The 20,639-nt window shown below is 37.4% G+C and overlaps 1 protein-coding gene and 1 long non-coding RNA gene across 4 annotated transcripts in view; one reads left to right on the top strand and one right to left on the bottom strand.

The window, feature by feature from the left end:
* The window catches only part of LOC136346950 (collagen and calcium-binding EGF domain-containing protein 1-like), a 35,478-nt gene that overhangs the window by 5,884 nt on the left and 8,955 nt on the right, over positions 1 to 20,639 (top strand). Inside the window, exons 2-6 of the mRNA XM_066296529.1 lie at positions 4,497 to 4,622; positions 7,123 to 7,271; positions 9,715 to 9,977; positions 10,915 to 11,023; positions 13,594 to 13,718. Of these exons, the coding sequence (XP_066152626.1) occupies positions 4,497 to 4,622; positions 7,123 to 7,271; positions 9,715 to 9,977; positions 10,915 to 11,023; positions 13,594 to 13,718 (772 nt within the window). The remainder of the gene's footprint in view (positions 1 to 4,496; positions 4,623 to 7,122; positions 7,272 to 9,714; positions 9,978 to 10,914; positions 11,024 to 13,593; positions 13,719 to 20,639) is intronic.
* LOC136346875 (uncharacterized) lies at positions 206 to 3,518 on the bottom strand. Of its 3 annotated transcripts, XR_010733384.1 has the most exons (7): positions 3,017 to 3,518; positions 2,695 to 2,942; positions 2,405 to 2,640; positions 1,734 to 2,351; positions 1,281 to 1,643; positions 753 to 1,216; positions 206 to 708 (listed from the first exon to the last, which is right to left on the bottom strand). It is a non-coding gene; the product is annotated as an uncharacterized lncRNA (long non-coding RNA). The 3 variants fall into 3 exon arrangements; XR_010733383.1 differs by having other exon boundaries at positions 1,281 to 2,351; XR_010733385.1 differs by having other exon boundaries at positions 1,376 to 2,351.

Here is a 20,639-nt window from a genome sequence, read left to right as displayed (position 1 = left end):
TAGAGCTGTGCAAAGGTGCCGAGGAGAGGGCGAAAAGTGCGAAATGCAATTTAACGAAAGTTCCTTAATAAAAGAACCTTTCGTGCATTGTTCTGGTTATTAGGTACCGGGTGGTCCGATAATAAAAATAGTTGCCGATTGAGTATCGAAAACTTACGTATAGATCAATGCAGAAACAAGCAGTCATTTCGCGAGCGAATGTATTAATCGTTCATTAATATATGCGAGCATCCCTTGTCTATGTTAGGACTATTAATCAATTATCTGAAAATATCACGGGATTTTGGCTCTAAATTCCTCCTGAGATAAGTGTGAGAAAATGGTAAAAGGGCTGTTATGAATCCCTTCTTATTTCTTGTTTATGTTAAGATCGTTAATCGGCATTATCTGAAAGTGGTACAGGCTTTTGGTCCCAAGTTCTTTCCAAGATTAGCGTTGGAAGAGAGGATTCTTTATAAGTTCCTTTGGCGTAGGTGAGAAAAATGCTAAGGGTTTGGTACCTGTGAGAAAAAGGATAGACGGCCCCTTCCATCCTATCCGTTCTCTCACCAAGAAGGAATGTGTTCTGGGTGTTGATGCTGGGTTGTATCAGGGATTCCGTTTACGGGAAACTAAAGAAGTGCTTCGAGAACTTGTATCGTATTTTTTTCCCACCTTCCTACCACGAACCTTACATATAGGTCTGCTGACTATATTGCTGAAAAAATCCTAAAAGCAATAAAATTATAAACATTTTAGAATTAACAAATCACTTTATCAATTATAGATTCCGATTTCATCCGCTCCTATAAACATCTGCTACCAGTAGAAGTGAAGCGGGGCGACAAGGCCTTGCTATTAAACGTTAAGGGCTCCATTTCACTCTGTTATTTACCCTTCTTCACACTACGTTGTTTTCTATTTAGTCTGCATTTGTCCTGTGAGGCCTCCCACTAGATCCCTGGGCCTTTGCTGATTCCTTCTTGGTTGCCATGATACCGTGCATTCTTCCATGTCGAGCAAACTACCCTTAACTTGTCTATATCGGGCTGACTTTCCAGTTTAATTTGGTTCCTTTCCATGTATTCACCTCGTGAGAAATGCAGCTTTAGCTAACCTCTAGATGTGATTTAAGTTTGTCCACTCGTGATAAGGAACACCTCCTGGCCAACTTAAGAGCTTTTTGGTTTCCTCCACGTCTCGGTGATCCAAAACCTAACCTAGCATGACTCCCTTGCTACAAATATAGTTCCATAAGTATCCGAACTACCATTAAAGGAAAAAAAATTGAAAAATATTACATTATTTCTCAACATAGTCTCCTATGAGATTAACACACATTTTCCAGGAACGTTCCATGATGTATGATTAATGGACGATGATACGTGATTTATACCTTGTTTAGAGTAAGAGGCTTCGAATGTTTCAAAATAGGCATCAACCTCGGATTCCACGTCTTCATTAATGGTAAATCTCTTTCCACCGAGCCATTTTGACAAGTTTGAAAATTTTCTGAGAGAGCTAAGTCTAGCGAATAAAGTGAGGAGGAACAAGTTCGAAACTAAGTTCGCGATGACATAAATCTGGACTGGTGCGTTGCCTTAATGAATCAAGACTTTCTTTTTTGCCAAATGCAGTCGCTTTTCCTAATCTTCTCTCAAACACTGCAATAAATGTGGATAATACTTTCCATATATTATTCATTGTATATATTGTTTTTCCTCAAGGGAGATAGTCAATAAAAATGATCTCACATGCATGCTAAAAAACTGACACCCTCGCCTTTCCCTCTGATGGAACGGTTTACACCCTTTTTTGGGAGTTTGGAGCCGATTCTCCCCTTTCAGTTCGTTGTTTTGCGTACCGTTTCGTCTCAGGTGTGAAATGTTGGACCCATCTTTCATCCATGGTTAGGAATCGGGGCAAAAACTTGTCTTTATTGCTGCGAAATTCTGCCAAACACTCCCTTGAAACGTCATCACCGCGCTGTTTTTATTCAATTGTGAGTAATCGCTACACCCATCTTCCGCCCAGCTCTCTCATACCCAATAATTCCATCAAAATGCGATACGTAGTACTTTTTGATATGTCCATTATAGCTGCTAACTCCAATGATGATCTTCTAATACAGTTTTGTAGTTTTTCACTACAATTTCCGGAGTGGTCGTATCTGTAGTCATTGGGTCAACCACTGCGGAGTTCGTCTTGGAAGCTCATATGAGCTGCCATCCAATATTTTATAGTTGTTAACGAAGGACCAGATTCTTCCAGAGTAGAATCTAACTTTGCTTGTATGTTGAATAGAGTAGTGCTTTCAAATGGCAGATTTGAATCACGTATCAATGACCATTTTTTCCATGTTTATAAAACTTCTAAAAACGTTCACTAAAAACATTTCCAAAACAAACATAAATAAACGTAATACCCCCAAACTTCAGACATAAACTTTTTAAGGTTGGGCCTTGTGATTTAGGAACAATTAGTAACAAAAATATCGCCATTTATACATCAGGTCGGGTACTTATGGGACTATCCTCACATATGGTAATATTGGTATAAACTTTGAATTCATTTTACTATTCCAGACATCCTGTAGGGCAGTTTGATTGTCAGAGTAAGTAAAAATCCTCAGATTCGTTCCTTCTCTGACGAAGCCTCAGTCTGGAAGAACATTGTCTAGTAATCTCTCAAATGGAAAGGATTCGCAACTTTCACTTCTGACCCTGTATTTACTAGCTCCCGAAACGTAACTGTGGTCCTAGAGCACTGGAGAAGTTTCATTATAAATTCTGTTTGGTTACGACCATTCACTCCAACCGGGTATTTTAGCCTTTTTCCACTATTCGAGCCGTCGACTGCGTCGGCCTCTATTGCTCTACAATGGAAACCATAATCGCGTTCTTGATCTAGATTGGGAGCTCCAGCATTTCCAACCATGCGATAAACACTGCTAGCGGTATGGTCTAGAATAGCAGATTTCTAGACCACCAAACTAGTGTAGCAAATATGGTTTAAGGCCCCACTTCTTTTCTACTACCTTACGCTACTGTCATGTCGGTTCTGCGGTCTTATTCCACGTCTTCTTTTCCACGTGGCATTTCCAAGATAACTTGCACCCCCAAGAACTTAACCTCTGCCTTCAGTAGTAGGATTTGCAATACCGCACAGGGTGCCTGACCTATGTATTCACTTTTCTTGTGCTGTAATGGATTGATGGAGCGTCCCATCAGTCCTGCAAGACAATAATTGTATTATGCTACAAGTAATTTGCGTTCTGCCACAGGCGCTGCCGACGAAATTACCAACACGACAGAAAATCAAAATGAAAACTTTTATATATATTATATATTTTAACTTTATAACTTTTATATTTTATATATGATTTATATCACAGCTACTGATCACATAAACAGCAACCACGGCCTATTCGTCAACTTTATAACATCTTGAATAAATGAAAACTCATGCAAAACTAGCGGTCGTTAATGAACGATTTTTTAAACGGTAAACGAAGATATTAATATTCATTCGGCGGAAAAATTTTGTACTGTACAGTGGAAGAAATCGATGCACTAATGCGGTTCGTTAGTGAATAGATTAGTTTAATCTCTGTATATTAAAGATAAGTGTCAATAGTCAGGCGATCGAAACAGTTATATAAATACATAAAAGTAGAAGAAAGAAACGCATTGCGCATGAGCTGTAAGCCAGGGCAGGAATGATGACAATATTTTGAGACACATTTTTGCGATTTTTTTTCAATTTTTTGTGTACGACCATGGTTCGTATAGAGTGTTCGTTAATGGGTAAAAAATATTTTCGTTCGTTTTACGGTGTGTTTCATTACGACAATTGGGAATGGAAACTTGATAGGGTTACCGTAAAAATCGCCATTTTGGTTTTGTAGGTACCAAGTGCGGTAAAATACTCTGTTCTTCTGTATCCCTTCTGTGTTCCATTTATCCAACAAGATGTTGAGGAAATAAAATTATATTTTATATTTTGCTGTTTTGTTAAGTATTTACAGTAAAATCCAGGGGCGTCCTCATTTTTTCTACACGATATGGTCCAACCGCAGCTAACTGTAATTACGACGTTTTAACTAGGACATCTTATATATTGTTTGACATTGCGAATCGTCTTCGAAACAAATTTTAAAACAGCTAATAATTTCGAGGAAATGAAGAAATCCACGACTTGATTTGCTGATTTTGAAGTCTGAAAACGTTTTCAAAATATTTATAATAAACAAAAGCATTTGTATGAGGCCTTTTATTATTTTTCCGGCCTGGCATGTAAAAGAGCCATTCGACACCTGTAAATAATTAAAGACTGTTTCAGCGAACTTTATAAAAGTTTTTGCGTGCAATGTGAAAATGGAAGCTTAAAACGATTTTTTCCGCCAGGGCGTAGACAAAATAAATTTAGCAGTTTGTTTTGTCACTTCAAGGCTCTAGGGCATCGCCCTTACGATTTTCCGAAAAAAAATATTATAATAATACAACACTTTATTTCAGACCTGATACGTTGCAATGTCCTTCAGACAACATCATAACAACGCGGTATAAGTGCAACATGAATGGGAAATGGGTTGACTGCACCAGACGCCATTGTTGCAACGACTACACTTTCATTAATGGAAGGTACCTGTACATGATATGGTTATTTTTAATTGAATATAATATGTATTTTCTGAGACAAATAGTTTAATTTTTAAAATTAAAAAAAATGTATTAATTTTTTCTTGGTCATTCTCCATCACTTACTTCATATTTGTTGCACCTACTTCTGTGTAAATGCCAAATATTTCAAGCTTAATTTTTTTTGTTAAGAAATGTCATAATAACTTTCTAAATCGAATTTCTAAAGTATTTATTTATTGTATTACATAGAATTTCCTCGAACGGAGACGTCAAAACTGTTCACATTTTTATGATGCTTTCACAGTATATTTTGAGATCAAATTTAATAATAATCTCGTTAATTCGGGAATCTTTAAAAATTAAACATTTTTAACCAGTTTAATTTCGAACTATGAGACTGGAAACATTTCGCACATCTTATTATATTGAGAATGAAGCTAAATAGAAAAAAAAGCTTTCTTGCGCGTCATAAAATGTTAACTTTCGAGTTTACAATATGTTCCAAACAAAGCAAAGCGACAGCTTACTGCCTTAGTTCAAATGCCACTGCACGCCTCAATGAGAATATTTCCTGTAACAGATTTTACAACGAAATCAAGCACATTTCAAAGTAATTACCTTTAAACTTTCGAATAACAAGCTGATATGACTACAAGCAGTCGTCGATGATTTCATTAGTGCCGTTTTAAATGCCTCTGGAACAGTTTGTATTATGAGCTTTGTCGAGTTTATAAATCAGTTAACGGTTGCAAACAATACCTAAGACCAGTTTGGAAACAATTAATAATTTATAATCGGCTCTCTACTAAATTGTTCTGATTTTGAAAATGTCCCTCTTTAATGCCCTGTAAATATTGTGTAGTCCGCCATTTTTCAATTAGTAAGAACAGCAAACGAAGAAATCGATGATTGCATAAAAACATACGGGCATGATGAATCATAGGGGGAAGCCAGTATTACTAAACCTATTTCAATTAGAGATATGACATAATACATAAATTATCCTTAGGATCTAAGGGCTAATTAAAAATAATATCACACATCGTGTGTCATTTAAAACACGAGAGTTGGTAATGGCCGCTGTTTTTGGTACATCCTGTACGCTCCGATGTGTTAACATATTATGAGTTTTGAGAGACGTTACAACATCTCCATTCGAAATTGTATCCCATCTAGCCTTATTCCCAATGTAATAAGGCGGCCCGGAAATTCTAGCCACATTGTATAATTAACGCACGGTTGGAGATTCGTATGGAAACATTCATATAAAGTATTATATCAACAGTAATTCAAAACAGATTGTATATTAACATTTAAACATGTTTTTGAAAGTACCGGATAGCGCCTTGCTCGTGGTCGCCGCTGGCCATTATTAAGGCACAGTGCTTACGCATGCAGGATGGCGCAACGACAACTTTGCACCTCCACTTTCAGCATTTAAAATGATAAAATATAAAAACGGCCGGATTCGTCGATTTTCGATTCGAAAGGGAAAATTTTTTGTTGTATTTTCAATTCTTCAACTTCAACCCCTAACCGGCGTGACGGTAACTTCCAAAATTTATGATGGGAAGGAGAATCGAGTGGTACCTTATTTTCAAGATAATTACGCTCTGATTGTAACCTTTAAATTTGAAGTCATTATCATTATCCCCGTTGATAGGGCAACTTGCCAAAGTCTAGGGAAAAATATTTAATTGGTAATTAATTCATCACAACAAGAGCTGCAGACTTCAAAATGATACTGGGGAGATCTTCAAACGTGAGAAATCACTTAGACGATTTGAATGAAGTGAGTTTTACCTCTCAAATTCAAATGAATTTGTGTGATTTTTTCCTTAAAAATGTGGGTAAATGAAAAAAATTGTTCACATTACTTCTGTAATCAGTAGAGCTCACCTCCATTTACCTTCGTATAATATAATAAATTTTGTTCAAAGCGTTGTCTTACACTGCATAACATTTCGGGCGAATCAAAAGGCATTCATGAATTATATGATTAAGGGTAAAACCCACCTCCGTCAGAACGATTTAGTGATATCTCACGTTTAAAGGTCTTCCTACCCTTATTTTGAAACCTGCAGCGCTTATTGCGATAAATTAATTATGAACTAAAAGCTTTTTCCCCACAGACTTTTACAATGTGTCATATCAACAAGGATAATGGCAGCGACTTCAAACTTGGAAGTTATAATCAGAGTTCAGCCACCTTTAAAATGAGGTGACACTCGACACCCCTTCTTATTAAAAATTCTGGGGTTGTCACACCTGTTCATGGATTAAAATTGAAAGATCGAAAATACAATAAAAAATTGTTCACCACGAGTCAAAAATTAATCGGTCTGAGCATTTTTACACATTTTCATTTTAGATGCCAAATATCGAAGTGCAAAGTTTTTGTTCGACCGCCCTGTATGTAGAATATTAGCTCATATTTGAATTGCTATCGAAAATTTATCAGAAGAGGACATTTCATCCAACTTAATAAATCTTGGAACAGATGTATTCCGAAAGAGCAAGATCCATGCAAAATGAACTTATGCGAACAACGCTGCACAGTTTACCTCCAGAGAGTGATCTGCACCTGTTTTGAGGGTTACAGATTCAATCCAGAAAATCAAAGGAATGGAATTAAACCTGTATGTGCGGGTAAGTGATAGTAAGTTGTTCTGAACTATAGACAAAGTGGGTCAGTCAATCGAGTTTGAAGTTAAACTTGTCTCAAGTTTCTTCGTGGAATTTCCTATTAGAGACATTATAAGATATCACATATCATGACACACATATGGAAAAGTCTAAGGTTATTTTTTTAAATCATGAAGCCAATAACAAGTAATTTCAATTGTTGCTTATACTGTACGATATCAACGCGAGTCCTCATTTTATACACATATTTCAATTTACTGAAAAAATCTAACAATAAATTAAGAATTTTCTCGTGGATATGAAAAAGTTCGAACTTTGTACTCTGGGAAATTACCAGGATAACTTAATTTAATTCCTACAATACTAGATGGTGTTTAGCGTGTTTTCAAAATATTATGCTTCACCATGGAACGACAACATTGGTATAGATGAATCGGGTGGTGGGGCTTCTTCAAGCTGGTTTGACACAAAGTGAAGTAGCTGGGTGCATGGGGCTTCCTAAACTGTTAATAGTCGATTATAGCGATGGTTTAGGAAAACTGGAACTTCGGCCGAATAACACTGAAGAGGTGGACGTATTTGGTTGCAGACTTGCACCGCGTGACTATAGGCCGAGACCCTGTTAGGAATGGTCTACGCGAAGCCAATCGTCGTTGTCAAAGACCAATGAGACACCTGTTTCCAAAAGTAATCGCGTTCCATAATTACCGTAGTGTCAAGAATATCCAAATTGGAATGGAATTAAGCTACAGTTTTATTCACTAACGAATTCAGGTTTGAGTTTCATCCAGATTCTCATCGAATAAGAGTGCGGAGACGGTCTGGAAATTTTGAACGTTCATAACACGTCCAGGAAGTCTGTCCATATGGATATGTTGCAATAATAGCATGGACTCGAATGATTGACGGCAACACCGACTTCGATTTTCCAAATCAACTCTTAACACCTTGACTGTACCATCCTTGACTCTACAGTTCGACCATTGCCTGACGTTGTTGGCCAAAATTTTCGCCTGGTGCCTGATAATGCTTGTCCACGTATCGCCGGTATTGTGGCAGACTGGTCGAACAACGACGGGATCGCCACATTGTCGTGTCCAGCACAATCGCCAGATGTGACTCAAATTGAGCATGTCAGGGACGTGCGTCAAAGAAGAGTTTCGCCAGGTACGGACAATAGTCCCGGTGCCTCTCTAGTCCGAGAGCTACTGTCGAAAGAATGGGGAAGGGTGCCACAAGCCGGAATCAACAACATCATTTTGAGCATGGACGACAAAATTAAGGCTGTATTTGATAACCGCGGAGACCATGCTCAATATTAGACTTCATGTGTTTTGGTTGCTGAGAACGTTTTGTTAAGTTAAAAGAAGAGAGTTTTTAGTTATATTTATAGGTTATGAATAAATCAATATAGTTTCGAAATCTATCAACAAAAGCTTAGGTTTGATGCATATTAAGCACCTTATAACATTATAAATGCACAACGCGTTACTTTCCAATTATCTTCCGATGATCTCCAATTTATTGATAAAATACCCTTAGACTTTTCCTATGTGTGCGTATATAGGACCGATTTAAAGTACATCGAATTGTGATGGAAATAAATCACGTCCCAATAAACAATAAAGTCGACAGCCGCATCTCGATAAATGTTATATTTTTATAGGATTATGCAATGTCCCTTCAACGTTCAGAGAGTTCATCAATCGTCAGACTATCATTGAACAGATGAAATTTAAAATGAACACGGGAACGCCCCTGCTCAGTCGATTGACTTGCTACCAATTGTTTGATGTCATCAACGTATGATCCAAGAGAAAAGACATTACATCAATTTCGGAGGTCAAAGTCGCGATAAGTGACCCTTAACAAAAAAAAAAAAAAAAAAAAAAAAAAATGAAAAAAAAAAAAAAAAATGAAAAAAGTTTTTTTCTATGTCTCAAAAACTTATCACTACAGCAAAAGTTTGTGAGTTAATAAACCCAAAACCAACTACCCCCAGCAGGCAACTTAATCGAAAATCGCAAAGGGAAACTAGGTCGCAATTCCGCGGTTTGTCTGCCCGCATCTGGGTTAGTCATAAAGTGCAATCGAAAAAGTTCACCTCTGAACAATGGACAAGAAACCGGACTGGCAGAGGGCCAAAAGCACCCACCCGGTTTTGTTTGAAAGAGGCAAATTTCGTGTATGGCAAATGCGCAAACAATGCTCTTCTTGTTTTGACGCTGGAGAGTGTTTTATTAACACCCAACCAGCCGTATTGGAGAAAGGAACTAAGGCCAGGACATGATGGATGCAGGAACAGTTTTTACCTCCAAGTCGATCATAGTCTTACATTAAAATTATCGAATTAAAAATATCTTTTCGAGATATTTTATATCGCTGGGCAATTCGCTGTTCTTACAAACTGCAACCACATAAAAATTAATCTCTCTCTTTTTTTCAGACATAGATGAATGCGAGGACCGAAATGGGGATTGCGAACACAGGTGCACGAACGAAATTGGAGGTTATCGGTGTTCCTGCAACGAAGGGTTCGTTTTGAGGGCCGATAATCGGACCTGCGAACTGAAAGTTGACAGTAGTCCACGTAAGGGTGAAATTGAAGACCCCCTAAGACAAACTATGGCCGGTCATTTGAATCGATGCTACGCAAATTGCGAGAGTTTGGTTAGAATGGACGAAAAACTGAAAAATTTGCAAGAGAAAGTAAGTTCAATCCAAGGGAACTTTCTATGAGAGCATACGTGCTAGCTTTGCCATCGTCAGTAAGTTCATCCAAATCTTAGGGTGAAATAAAATTTCCACAGGAGCGCGTGTAAAGATTTTACATCACATTGTCAGAATGTGACAAAATTTTTGTTGCGTTGAAGTTACTTTCTATGTGGTAAACATTTCCGTTATAATTTTTCCGCACACGCAGTAATATGCCACTTTCGACACCCATGCGTCAAAAGCTAGTTTAGAGCATGCGCGTAGGCTAATATTATTTCAGCGATCAATGATAATGACACGTACATACGCCAACCTATGTATGTGTAGAACAAATTTATGTAGGATCCAGTAGTCAAATCAACCACCCTGTACATAGTTTTTAATTGTATTGCATGGTGTATTTTCATTAAGTCGAGACTATCGGACAAGTGGAAGATTGTAAATAGTTAGAATTAAGTTATTGTTAAGGAGATGATGTACCCCTTTGACACGCCCATGGTAGACTTTGGTTGGTGCGTGAGAAGTCCCACCGAGTTATTTTGCTGGCATAGGAGTTCCCCGCGGAAGACTTTATCGGCATTGAAATTACTTATTATAAGCTTTGTCGGCCCTTATGATGCAGACGCAATTACCGCCGAAGAAGAACTTCTTATCAGCTTCAGCACCTCGACTCAAGGCGACGGGTAGTGCACGTGGTGTCGATGGCACCCCCAACCAGGGTACGTCCTCGGTGCGCCGCCAGATAGTTTAGTATTTAAGACTTTCCCGAAGACGGGGAATTCCTATTCTATTCCAACTCCGATTTTTACTGATATTCGATTCGACTTCAAAGTGAAGAAAAAAGCCGCTTCCACCCTCATAAACACAGCTTTAAATTATGTCCGAGACTAACGAAATAAAAACCTACATTGACCTGTTTACAATTTATCAGGTTTCAGCACTCAGTACTGCAATAAGACTTTCGAGCTTCGCATCTGGGCCACCAGGGCCTCTAGGTCCGCCTGGAGCACCAGGACCACCCGGACCAAGAGGATTTCCAGGTAAATTCCATCAGTCTCATACGGAATATCTGTAAACCTTAAAGAACAAAGCGTGTCCTTTGAATTGAACAATTTTGGGAGCTATAACGATAGGCTTTCGATGTGAGATTTATGTTTTTTTGCTATCCAACCTTGCAGGTTAATTTTAAGGGAGAGTAGTCCATTTTTATTTATAGACTTAAGATCAACTAGCATTTTATAGAAATGAAAATTCAGCTCTGTCCCTCAACACACCTCTTCGAAATAGATTGTTAGCCTAGAAGAAACCGACGTTATAAGTGATATAATATGTACTGTACTTGCTCAGAAGAAAGCTGGAAAGAAAAGACGAAATTGTAATTGAACCACCCAACAGAATAGTTAAAATGGAAAATTACGATGCAAATTATTTTTGAAACTCGTAATATATGCTGCGTTTGGAACGATGTACGAGTGATGTGGACACTGCTAGATAGACACACAGTAAAGTTCAGTATAGGACGTACTGATCATGTGCCCACTACATGGAGCCCATGAAAGCCAGCGCTACATTACAGCTGAAGTAATCGAAAAAGACGTTAATTCAGACCAGTGTTCGCTGTAAGGGTTCTACGAGGGAGAAACTACAACAAGCTGAATGCCATTACTACATGAAGAAATTACGCATTACAATTTTTTACTTTTTTTATAATTTTAATATTTTATATGGCCAATATTTCCATTACCCTTCGGAGTGTTGCCTTCAAGTTAAAACATGAACAGCACCTAAGCACCATTGTTTCCTTCAATAGCTCAAATCTTGATGTGTATGGCCTCGTAGCACGGGTAAAGGTAATTAATATTATTTAAAGTTCTCTTTTCTACCAACCAGGATAAAAAAAAATCCAAAATTTCTTAACATACGATATGAATAATTACGGTATGTGACACACCGCCATCACCTACCGAATTACCGTTCTCTTCGAGTTTGCCGTGTTCGCGGAGTGTTGTCCCTTTGGGCGTTTAACATTTCCCGTATCACGCATCCAACTGAAATTGCCAACTAATAATCCACTTCGATATCGCTACCTTACTACTAATAGTTGAGGAATGGTTTTAAAACATCATCTCTTCCATAATTTTCATTTCTATTAAACGACCCTCATAACTGGTCTATTCTTAATTTCAATAGTTCTCTTACCGAAACAAAAGAAATTCTTTGATTGCGAAACTCTCTAGTAATGATAAAAACAACAATCATCAACACAACTTCTAGAACGGGCTGTTTACTCAGCCGAAACTGCCACTAGCCTTGTGGAGTGTAGCCTGATTGCAGAGTGTGCGGTAGTATGCGTAACAAGGATGTCCGTTCTTCTTAACAATATGATATTTAAATTGCATGAAATGCCTACAATACATCGCTAACCTTCCCCGATTCTTTATTCCCTTAACACGGATTCTTTAACATAATGTTTATCTAGGTGAACCAATTCAATTAGGATCCTATTCGATTCTAGAACTAAATGTATCATCAAAACAAATTACCCTAAAAAAAGGAAATGTAATTTTAGGAACAATAGGTTTAACTAAACGCTATACGTGCTGCACTGCTAACACAATGTTACCAACTAAGCAAAAAGGAAATCCAACCTAATTCTATTTATCTATTCATGTAACTTTGTATTAGCAGATAACGGAAATATCAATTTAATACCGGCGCTTAACCGAGCCCTGATAAATTTTTAGCTTTATAAGATAATGATACACTCTTTACAGCTATTCAGCTCGGATGCTAAGTACTTTTCTCTCAGGAAAGAGGATTTTGCAGGAGTTTAAGCCTAAATTTAAGGAAAATTTTCATAGTGTAGCGAACAAGAATATTATTAAGTTTTTAGGAGTTGTTTATCTCCGGAAAGTTGCAAGGAGTTTACTAATAATTATAAACTTCGTTCTAATGATAGTTGGGATAAATGTAGGAGGCAAAAATGCCGTTTAAATTGAATTTTCCCGACATTGGCTCACAAAAGCCTTAGTTAGGCTAATTTTTATTATCCAATAATTAAATTCGCCATTAGGAAATTTAATTTCCTAATTACTTCGTACAATACAACGAATAAATCAACGACAAACTGGAATAAATAAATAATTAGTCCAATAGCTCGGTGATCACGTTTCACAAAACACGAAAAACTGCACTGACGAGGTAGAAAAAAAAATGGAACAAAACTGTGAAACAAAACGATTGTTGCATATTTCACAGGTTAGTTATGTCCGCTTTGTTGCTGCAAAAATATTTCCCCATTCGTCTAGTCGTCAACACTTTGCATCGCACGATTACAAATTCTCCATTTATGACAATTATTTCCACCACCGACGTAATGAAATATGACCCCGTTGGGGATATTTGGGCATGTCGGTTTTGCTTGACATCTGATAGGACATAAAAACGCTCGTTTCAAGAATTGAATATAAATTGGCGAATTCATTTGCTACGAACAGGTCGTTGGCACCTAGGGAAATGGGTTACGCACAGTTTCCAAACTGTTCACATAATTCATTGATTTATGACACGCATTTTGATAGTCCCATTGATTAATTAGCAAATTTTCCAGGGTTGGATTCGAACGCTATACACACTTCGGCACCTTATCCAGATTTCACGTATTCCATGTTAGACGCGTTTGTGCCGATATCAGATGAAGAACCGACACAGTGCAAATGCAAGAGGGGTGCAAGGGTAAGTGCAAGCTGAGAAGTAACGATATTCGACCATGGATGACATACTGCGAAAGGCACGAAGAAAGACTGCCTCCTGTATCTACGAAACCGTTCATCCCACAGAATCGACAAACTATTATAGTTCGATATAAGGTGAATCGATCATGAAAACTAGATTGAAAATATTTTTCGGTTTCTCGCTAGGAGGCTAGAGGGGTAACCTAGGTGAAAAAACTGAAAATTAAAGCTGCGCATGCGATCTATTAATCAAACTTACAAAAGTACGCTTTAAAAAAGACGATGCGGGTCATTAATACATGATTTTATCATTAATAAACATGTCAATACTTAGTCCAAAGAAAAAGCAAGTTTGCTAACTAGTTTGGAAGTAACTGAACTAGAAGCAATCCACTTTACCACTCTACGATCTCAAAAAGGATTGGAAATTAAGAAAGACAGATACAAAGTGAGTCAGAAAGAATGGGCCGACACTGCTCTGAAGACCCTGGATACCAAAATATTGTCATTGAGCTCAACATGACTTACACTAATGTCGTTGGTTTAAGAGACACAGCGTGTTCAAACTTTAAATTTTATTCTCAATTTTTTTTAATCACACTACCAGAATTCAATTCCAAATATGTTATTACTGCTTTAACCAACAATTGTTATTATTACTTATTGTTGCGTTGATTAGTTCTTCGTACCTTTTCATTTTTTAAGAATAAAAAAATCGTAGCAAAATACACTGAACTTTTTAAAAGCAAATAACTTGAAAACCGATAAATTTAGGGGACCTAAACAAGAGTTCATTTCCTCTGTGGAATTAAGTTTTCCTTTAAATTTCAACCTTATTTTAAGGATGGTTCAATAGATTTAAAAAAATGTCTTAAATTGCTTAACTAATTCGGTGAAACTAGCAAACTCTAGGAGCCATCACAAAATGAGCTTAAAATTCGTAATTCTCGCACCAATAAACATAAAACTACCAATTTTCAGAGTAATACTTTGCAAACTTTATTAATTATTGAGAAATTACAGAAAATAATTGAAACTTTGAGCCCTCTGTATCTCTTAAACGAGCGACATCGGTAAGCCATGTTGAGCTCAATCACAACATTTTGTTGTCTAGCAACAGTTTAGTGTTGGCTCATTCTTTTTGGCTCACCCTATATACGTATAAGTGGGGGCATGTGGTACTTTGTGTTTACTACTAATGAGCGTGACAATACACACCCCATCATGCTCAATAGCATTTATTGTAGGTTTTAAGAGACTTGCCATTAAACTGCTCCACAAAAGTTGATAAACCTATTAAATAATAAAAAACATGATAGTAAATACACTTTTTTGTATCACTGTCAAGTCAACAAAAAATAATACGAATTAAAAAAAATTAGGTTTATTATTATTTTACATTTTTTATTTAAATCCAATCAAAACATTGATATCGAACGCCATACCATTTGGGTGGCCCTTGTTTCTTTAGATGGTTGTACAAAGGTGTTTGAACATTTTTATAATAGTTCGGATAGAGTTAATGTAAGGATAATAAAACAAGGCTATAGGTATGCTTTAGACTGGGCCACAAGAACAGGATGTTGACCAGTTGTTCCAGGTTTCTCAAAATCTGAAATTCAGGCTGTTAACAAGGATTCAAAAGCTGGAAACGTAGCAAAAAGACGGTATATGAAGCGACCTAAGAAAACCACAGCTGCGCAAGAATAAATCATTACCGTTTCTGCGCAAAGAAACTGCGCTCTGTTGACACGTAGGCAGTTAGCCAGTAGTCCAAGTTTCCATTAAAACGATGCGTAGGAGAGACTTAAAACAGTAAACATAGTCTCGAGACACCTTTTAAAAAGGGTTTCCCTTACTCAAGAATATAAACTTGCAAGACGAGAGTGGGCAGGAGAGCACATCAATTAGGGTGAAGAGTGACATCATGTACTTTTCTTGGACGAGTCCAGATTTGGCCATTACTCCGAGAATTAACGTGTTCGTGTCTGGACAAACCCTGAAGTGCGCAGAAGCTTAAGAACTGTACAAAAATGCGTTTTTTAAGGGGAGCGGAATAATAGTCTAAGACGGAGCTTGTTATGGTGAGAAAAATGAGTTTTACGGAAATTAAGAATCATGAAGATACAAATTTATGAAAAAGACATCATCAAAAACATTCTGCCAAATTTTTCAGCTGCTATAAGAGAGGATTTCCAATTTTTGGACTATAATGTCCGACCACATAGTGCAGCAATCATCACATATGCGATTAACAATATAGGTATCGAACATTTACCGCTTTCGTCAAGATCGCCTAACCTTAACCTCATTGAACCTGTGAGAGATGTGTTGCAAAGAAGTATTGAAAAACATCGCCCACGCCCCCAAACAACCCCATATCCTTGAGAACTTTCAAAGTTATGAGAAAATTTACCACAAGACCAGGTAAACGATCTCATTGAAAGTATATCATGACAATGTAAAGCAGTCATGCATAGACGTTAGGGGAGGTCACACGACTTACTGAATTTTCAAGATGGAGTTTTTATGTTATTTTTGATTTTGCAACTATTCTTTATAATATTTTTGGTTTTCTTAAATAAATCTTAGATTAAAAAGTACTATCAACAATTTTTCACTCATTACGTGTCCAACTTTGCTGCTACCGTTTTTTCCGAATTTCGTGGCTTTTTTATAAAAAAAAAAAAAAACGGATTATACACTTATGATTCAAAGCATTATCCATCGCTAATCACTACTTTTTTCCATCTTTCCGGCAGCCTATGAATCTCGCGTGGAAAAAAATGGACGTCTTTTGAAGTAATCCACGAATCGATCCAGTTTTTTACTTCTGTATAAAACCAGAAGTGCTTGTCAGCCACGCCGAGTGTCATTGCTCGAAATAAGTGATAATCAGAGGGAGCAACGTCTGGAGAATACGACGGGTGGGGTGAGATTTCCCATTTCAACGTCTCCAAGTACGTCTTAACCACTTTTGCAACGTTAGGTCGAGCATTGTCATGCTGTAACATCACTTTATCATGTCTCTCCATGTATTGCAACAGTTTGCCTTTTAATGCTCGGCTCGAACTCATTAATTGCGTTCAATAAAGGTCATCTGTGATTGTTTCAATAGGTTTTAACAAGTCATAGTACATTACGCCAAGGTGGTCCCACCAAATACAGAGCATCATCTTGGAGACGTGAATATTCGGTTGGGACATTGACATGGCCAGCACATCCCCACGATTTTCTTCACTGGAGGTTATTGTAATGACCCCATTTTCTTATCCAGTCACAATGCACTGCAAAAATCCTTTCCATCTTTGCGTTTCAAGCCCAATTTCCTTGGTTCTGTATCACTCTCATAGCTTTGAGGCGCTTTGACATTGCTTGTTGAGTCACTTCCAACGATCGTGCCAATTCTTTTTGGCTTTTACACGAGTCTTCATTAAGTAGTACCTCTAATTTTGCATCTTCGAAAATCTCCTCTCTTCCATCGCTGTGCCGGTCTTCGACGTGAAAACCATCGTTCATGAAGCGTTGAAACCACTCACAACATGTTCTTTCACTAATAGTGGCCTTACCATAAGGGTTTGAAAGAATTCGATGACCTTCAACCGCATATTTCTTAATTTTGGAGCAGAAAATTAAAACCTCCCGCAAATGACGAAAATTGACATTGCGGAACGAAACTGATATTTTCAATTGAGAATAACTTTATGCTGCAGACGCGAATCCATTAAATTTTCTATGGGATTATGTTAAGGGATGTGGAAGTTTACTGCACGACATCTACAGTAGCGGGAAAATGTAGAGCAACTTTAAAAAAAATGATATAATTAGAGCTAAGTTAGTTGGACTCATTCCAATAGAGGTTTAACATAAAGGCTCCATGTAAGGAAATACTTTGACCATCAGAAATATCAACATTTCTTTTATTGTATGTTTTTATACTGATAATTTTGGGAGTGGAAAAAAGTAGAGAATCTCTCAAAGGAACTGAAAATGTATTCTTAAAAACGAACTAAAAACAGTATTGTTTAATATTTAGTAAAAAAAACCCTGTTTTTAATGACCTCTTGGCACCTGTTGGACATTGACCTTATTAGCTTTGATATTATCATGGAATCCATGCTGCGCCAGGCTTCTTTCAATGTTTCAAGTAATTGATCGGTACTCGTGTAACTTTTTCCCTGGATCTTTTGGTCTAAAATTTCCCAGAGGTTCTCGATCGGGTTGAGATCAGGGGATTGTGAAGGCAATTCCAGAACATTGATACTTTCCCTTCTAAACCATACCTACACGTATTTTGACGTATGTTTAGGATCATTATCCTGTCGAAAAATATGTCGTAAGGGCATAACCTCATCGGCACATGGCACCATTTGGTTCTCCAAGATTTCCTTATATTGAAACCTATCCATGTGGCCTTCTATTTTGTGGAGTGGACCAACACCACAGTCCGAGAAACAGCCCCAGACCATAATTGACCCACCTCCGTGTTTGACTGTTGGGCATTTATATTTAAGATTAAGTCTTGCACCCTTAGGGCGTCTTGCATAGGCCATGCCATCACTGTTGAGCAAACAGAGGTTTGATTCGTCGCTCCAAATGACTTTTTGTCCAGTCTTTCTCTGTCCAGCGCAAAAGTGATTTGGCAAAATTCTGTCTGTTTCTCTTTGATAACAGCGGTTTTCTGGCTGGTCTTCTGCCATATAACTGAGCTTCTGTCAATCTATCCCTTATAGTCCTAGAAGTGACTTCAATTCCAAGTTCTTCAAGAATGCGACGTTTAATCGTGTTAGAGCCAATGAAAGGTTCACTTTTTGCAAATTTTATAATTTGTTTGTCCCCATATCTATCGAGTCATTTGGGTCTTCCGGATTTCTTCTTGACCGGACTATTCCCGAATACACGATTTTGTTTAATAATTCGGGAGGTAATGGACTTGTTTAAGTTCATCGTCTTTGCAATTCCACTCTGCTTTCGACCACTCTCAAGTAAATCATCAATAGCTTCTTTTACTTCTAAAGACAAATGTGTTCCTCTAGGCGTGTTTGCCGACACGAACTCACAGTTGAAATGAATATCAAGGCAAAAATTGTTTAAACATTTTGTATCGTTTAAAATGTTGCTCTACTTTTCCCCACCCCCAAAGGGATGTTATCGGCACAAAAACGTACAATAAAAATAAATGTTGATATTTCTGATGATCAAAGTATTTCCTTACATGGAGCCTTTATGTTAAACCTCTATTGGAATGAGTCTAACTAACTCAGCTGCAATTATATCATTTTTTTAAGTTGCTCTAGAGTTTTCCGCTACTGTATGGTCTATTTACGTCGACCGCTACTGACCACTAAAGCCTTCTATGGAAAAACGGCGGAAGCAAAGTTGTGCATCTATTATTTTTTGACGAGGATTGCAAAAAAATAATTCCTGTGGCTAGCTCTAAGCAATATCGAAAATATCCTAATATCCCTTACATCTGCGGAGCCGTTTATTTACAAACAGATATGAAATGACTATATTAGCAGGGAACCGTGAATTAAGTGACAGAATTCGCCTATTTGCTGTATTAAATAAATAATTTCAAAAACAACCCACGCTATGCACACGCAAAATATGCCTTTTCTACGTAATAGAAAGACAATGCACACAGCTAAAGGCCAAATTTCCCTCCTGCTCCCTAATTTATAGTCCAGAGGATTGCCAGGCTAAAATTGAGCATACCAGTTTGTGACGTTACGTCCGTAGGACAGCGCTTCTTCTGGGCTCTTCCCATAGAACAATTGATTTGATTTCTCTGAGAATGCAATACATGCAAATTCGCGACAATTTCGGAAAAATTTAGGAAAAATTGCTTTGGAATATTGCCAGGAATAAAATTTAATTTTCTCGTGGACTTCCATATTTCATGCGATTTTTATACATATGTAGGCATTCACCGAAAACTGTCAACATCTAAAACATGAAACAAGAAGTTTGCAACGTTGGATCCAGATGTTTAAAATTCGCTCCACGCTCCACGTGAAGTCTTCAACGACGCGACAGTTTGCAAACTACCTTACAAATTCAGCTCTTAACTGCGACTCGCACAACTGCAATAAAATCAAGATATACTTTCGAACGTTCAGTTTGAATTCAGAGTAAGATTCGAATAAATTGAACCTACTGATCCAATGAACTGGAAAATGTATTGTTCTAAATTTAACAAGACAGTAATTTAAGTTAACAGAGCATGCACCGATGTATTAAGTAAATAGAAGAAAAACGCTGAACGTACCTAGAGTCCCGGTCACATAAATAGAACACTTTGTATTTTAGTTTTTTCTTTAGTTAAAGTAGTTTTCTCTCAAAACTATATATACAGGGTGTCGATTCAGCACGTGCAGATTTTTCAAGAGATAAATCTCTGACCGAGTCCAATGCAAAAAGTTCCTATTAACATATGGTCGCAACTGCTCCGTTCATGAGATACAGAGTGTTTTAATTTAAATTTGGTTTCCTGCGAACATTTTTGAACACAGATGAGTCAATCGGGTGAAATTTAATGGATATTCCCCAAGAGTACTTTTTTGAATAAAACTAAATGTACAATAATGCCCTTAATACAAAAGTGACTTACAGTGTGGGGCAAAAAAGTTAGGGACAATTTAACGTGATGAAACCCTGTACGTGGCGCCCTCTATCAGCAATCAGAAAACTAAGATGACATTTGGGTGTTGCATCATAATAAACCCGCGAATATCAAACTTCATCCCATTGACTCATCTGTGTCCAAAAATATTCACGAACACCCAAATTAAAATTAAAACACTCTGTATCTCTTAAACGGAGCCGCTGTGACTATATGTTGATAGGAACTTTTTGTATTGGAATCGGTCAGAGACTCATTCCTTGAAATATCGGCACGTACTTAATTAACACCCTGTAT

This window comes from Euwallacea fornicatus, chromosome 25 (assembly GCF_040115645.1).
Source record: "Euwallacea fornicatus isolate EFF26 chromosome 25, ASM4011564v1, whole genome shotgun sequence".
Taxonomy (NCBI): domain Eukaryota; kingdom Metazoa; phylum Arthropoda; class Insecta; order Coleoptera; family Curculionidae; genus Euwallacea; species Euwallacea fornicatus.
This window is presented reverse-complemented; position numbering and strand designations above follow the sequence as displayed.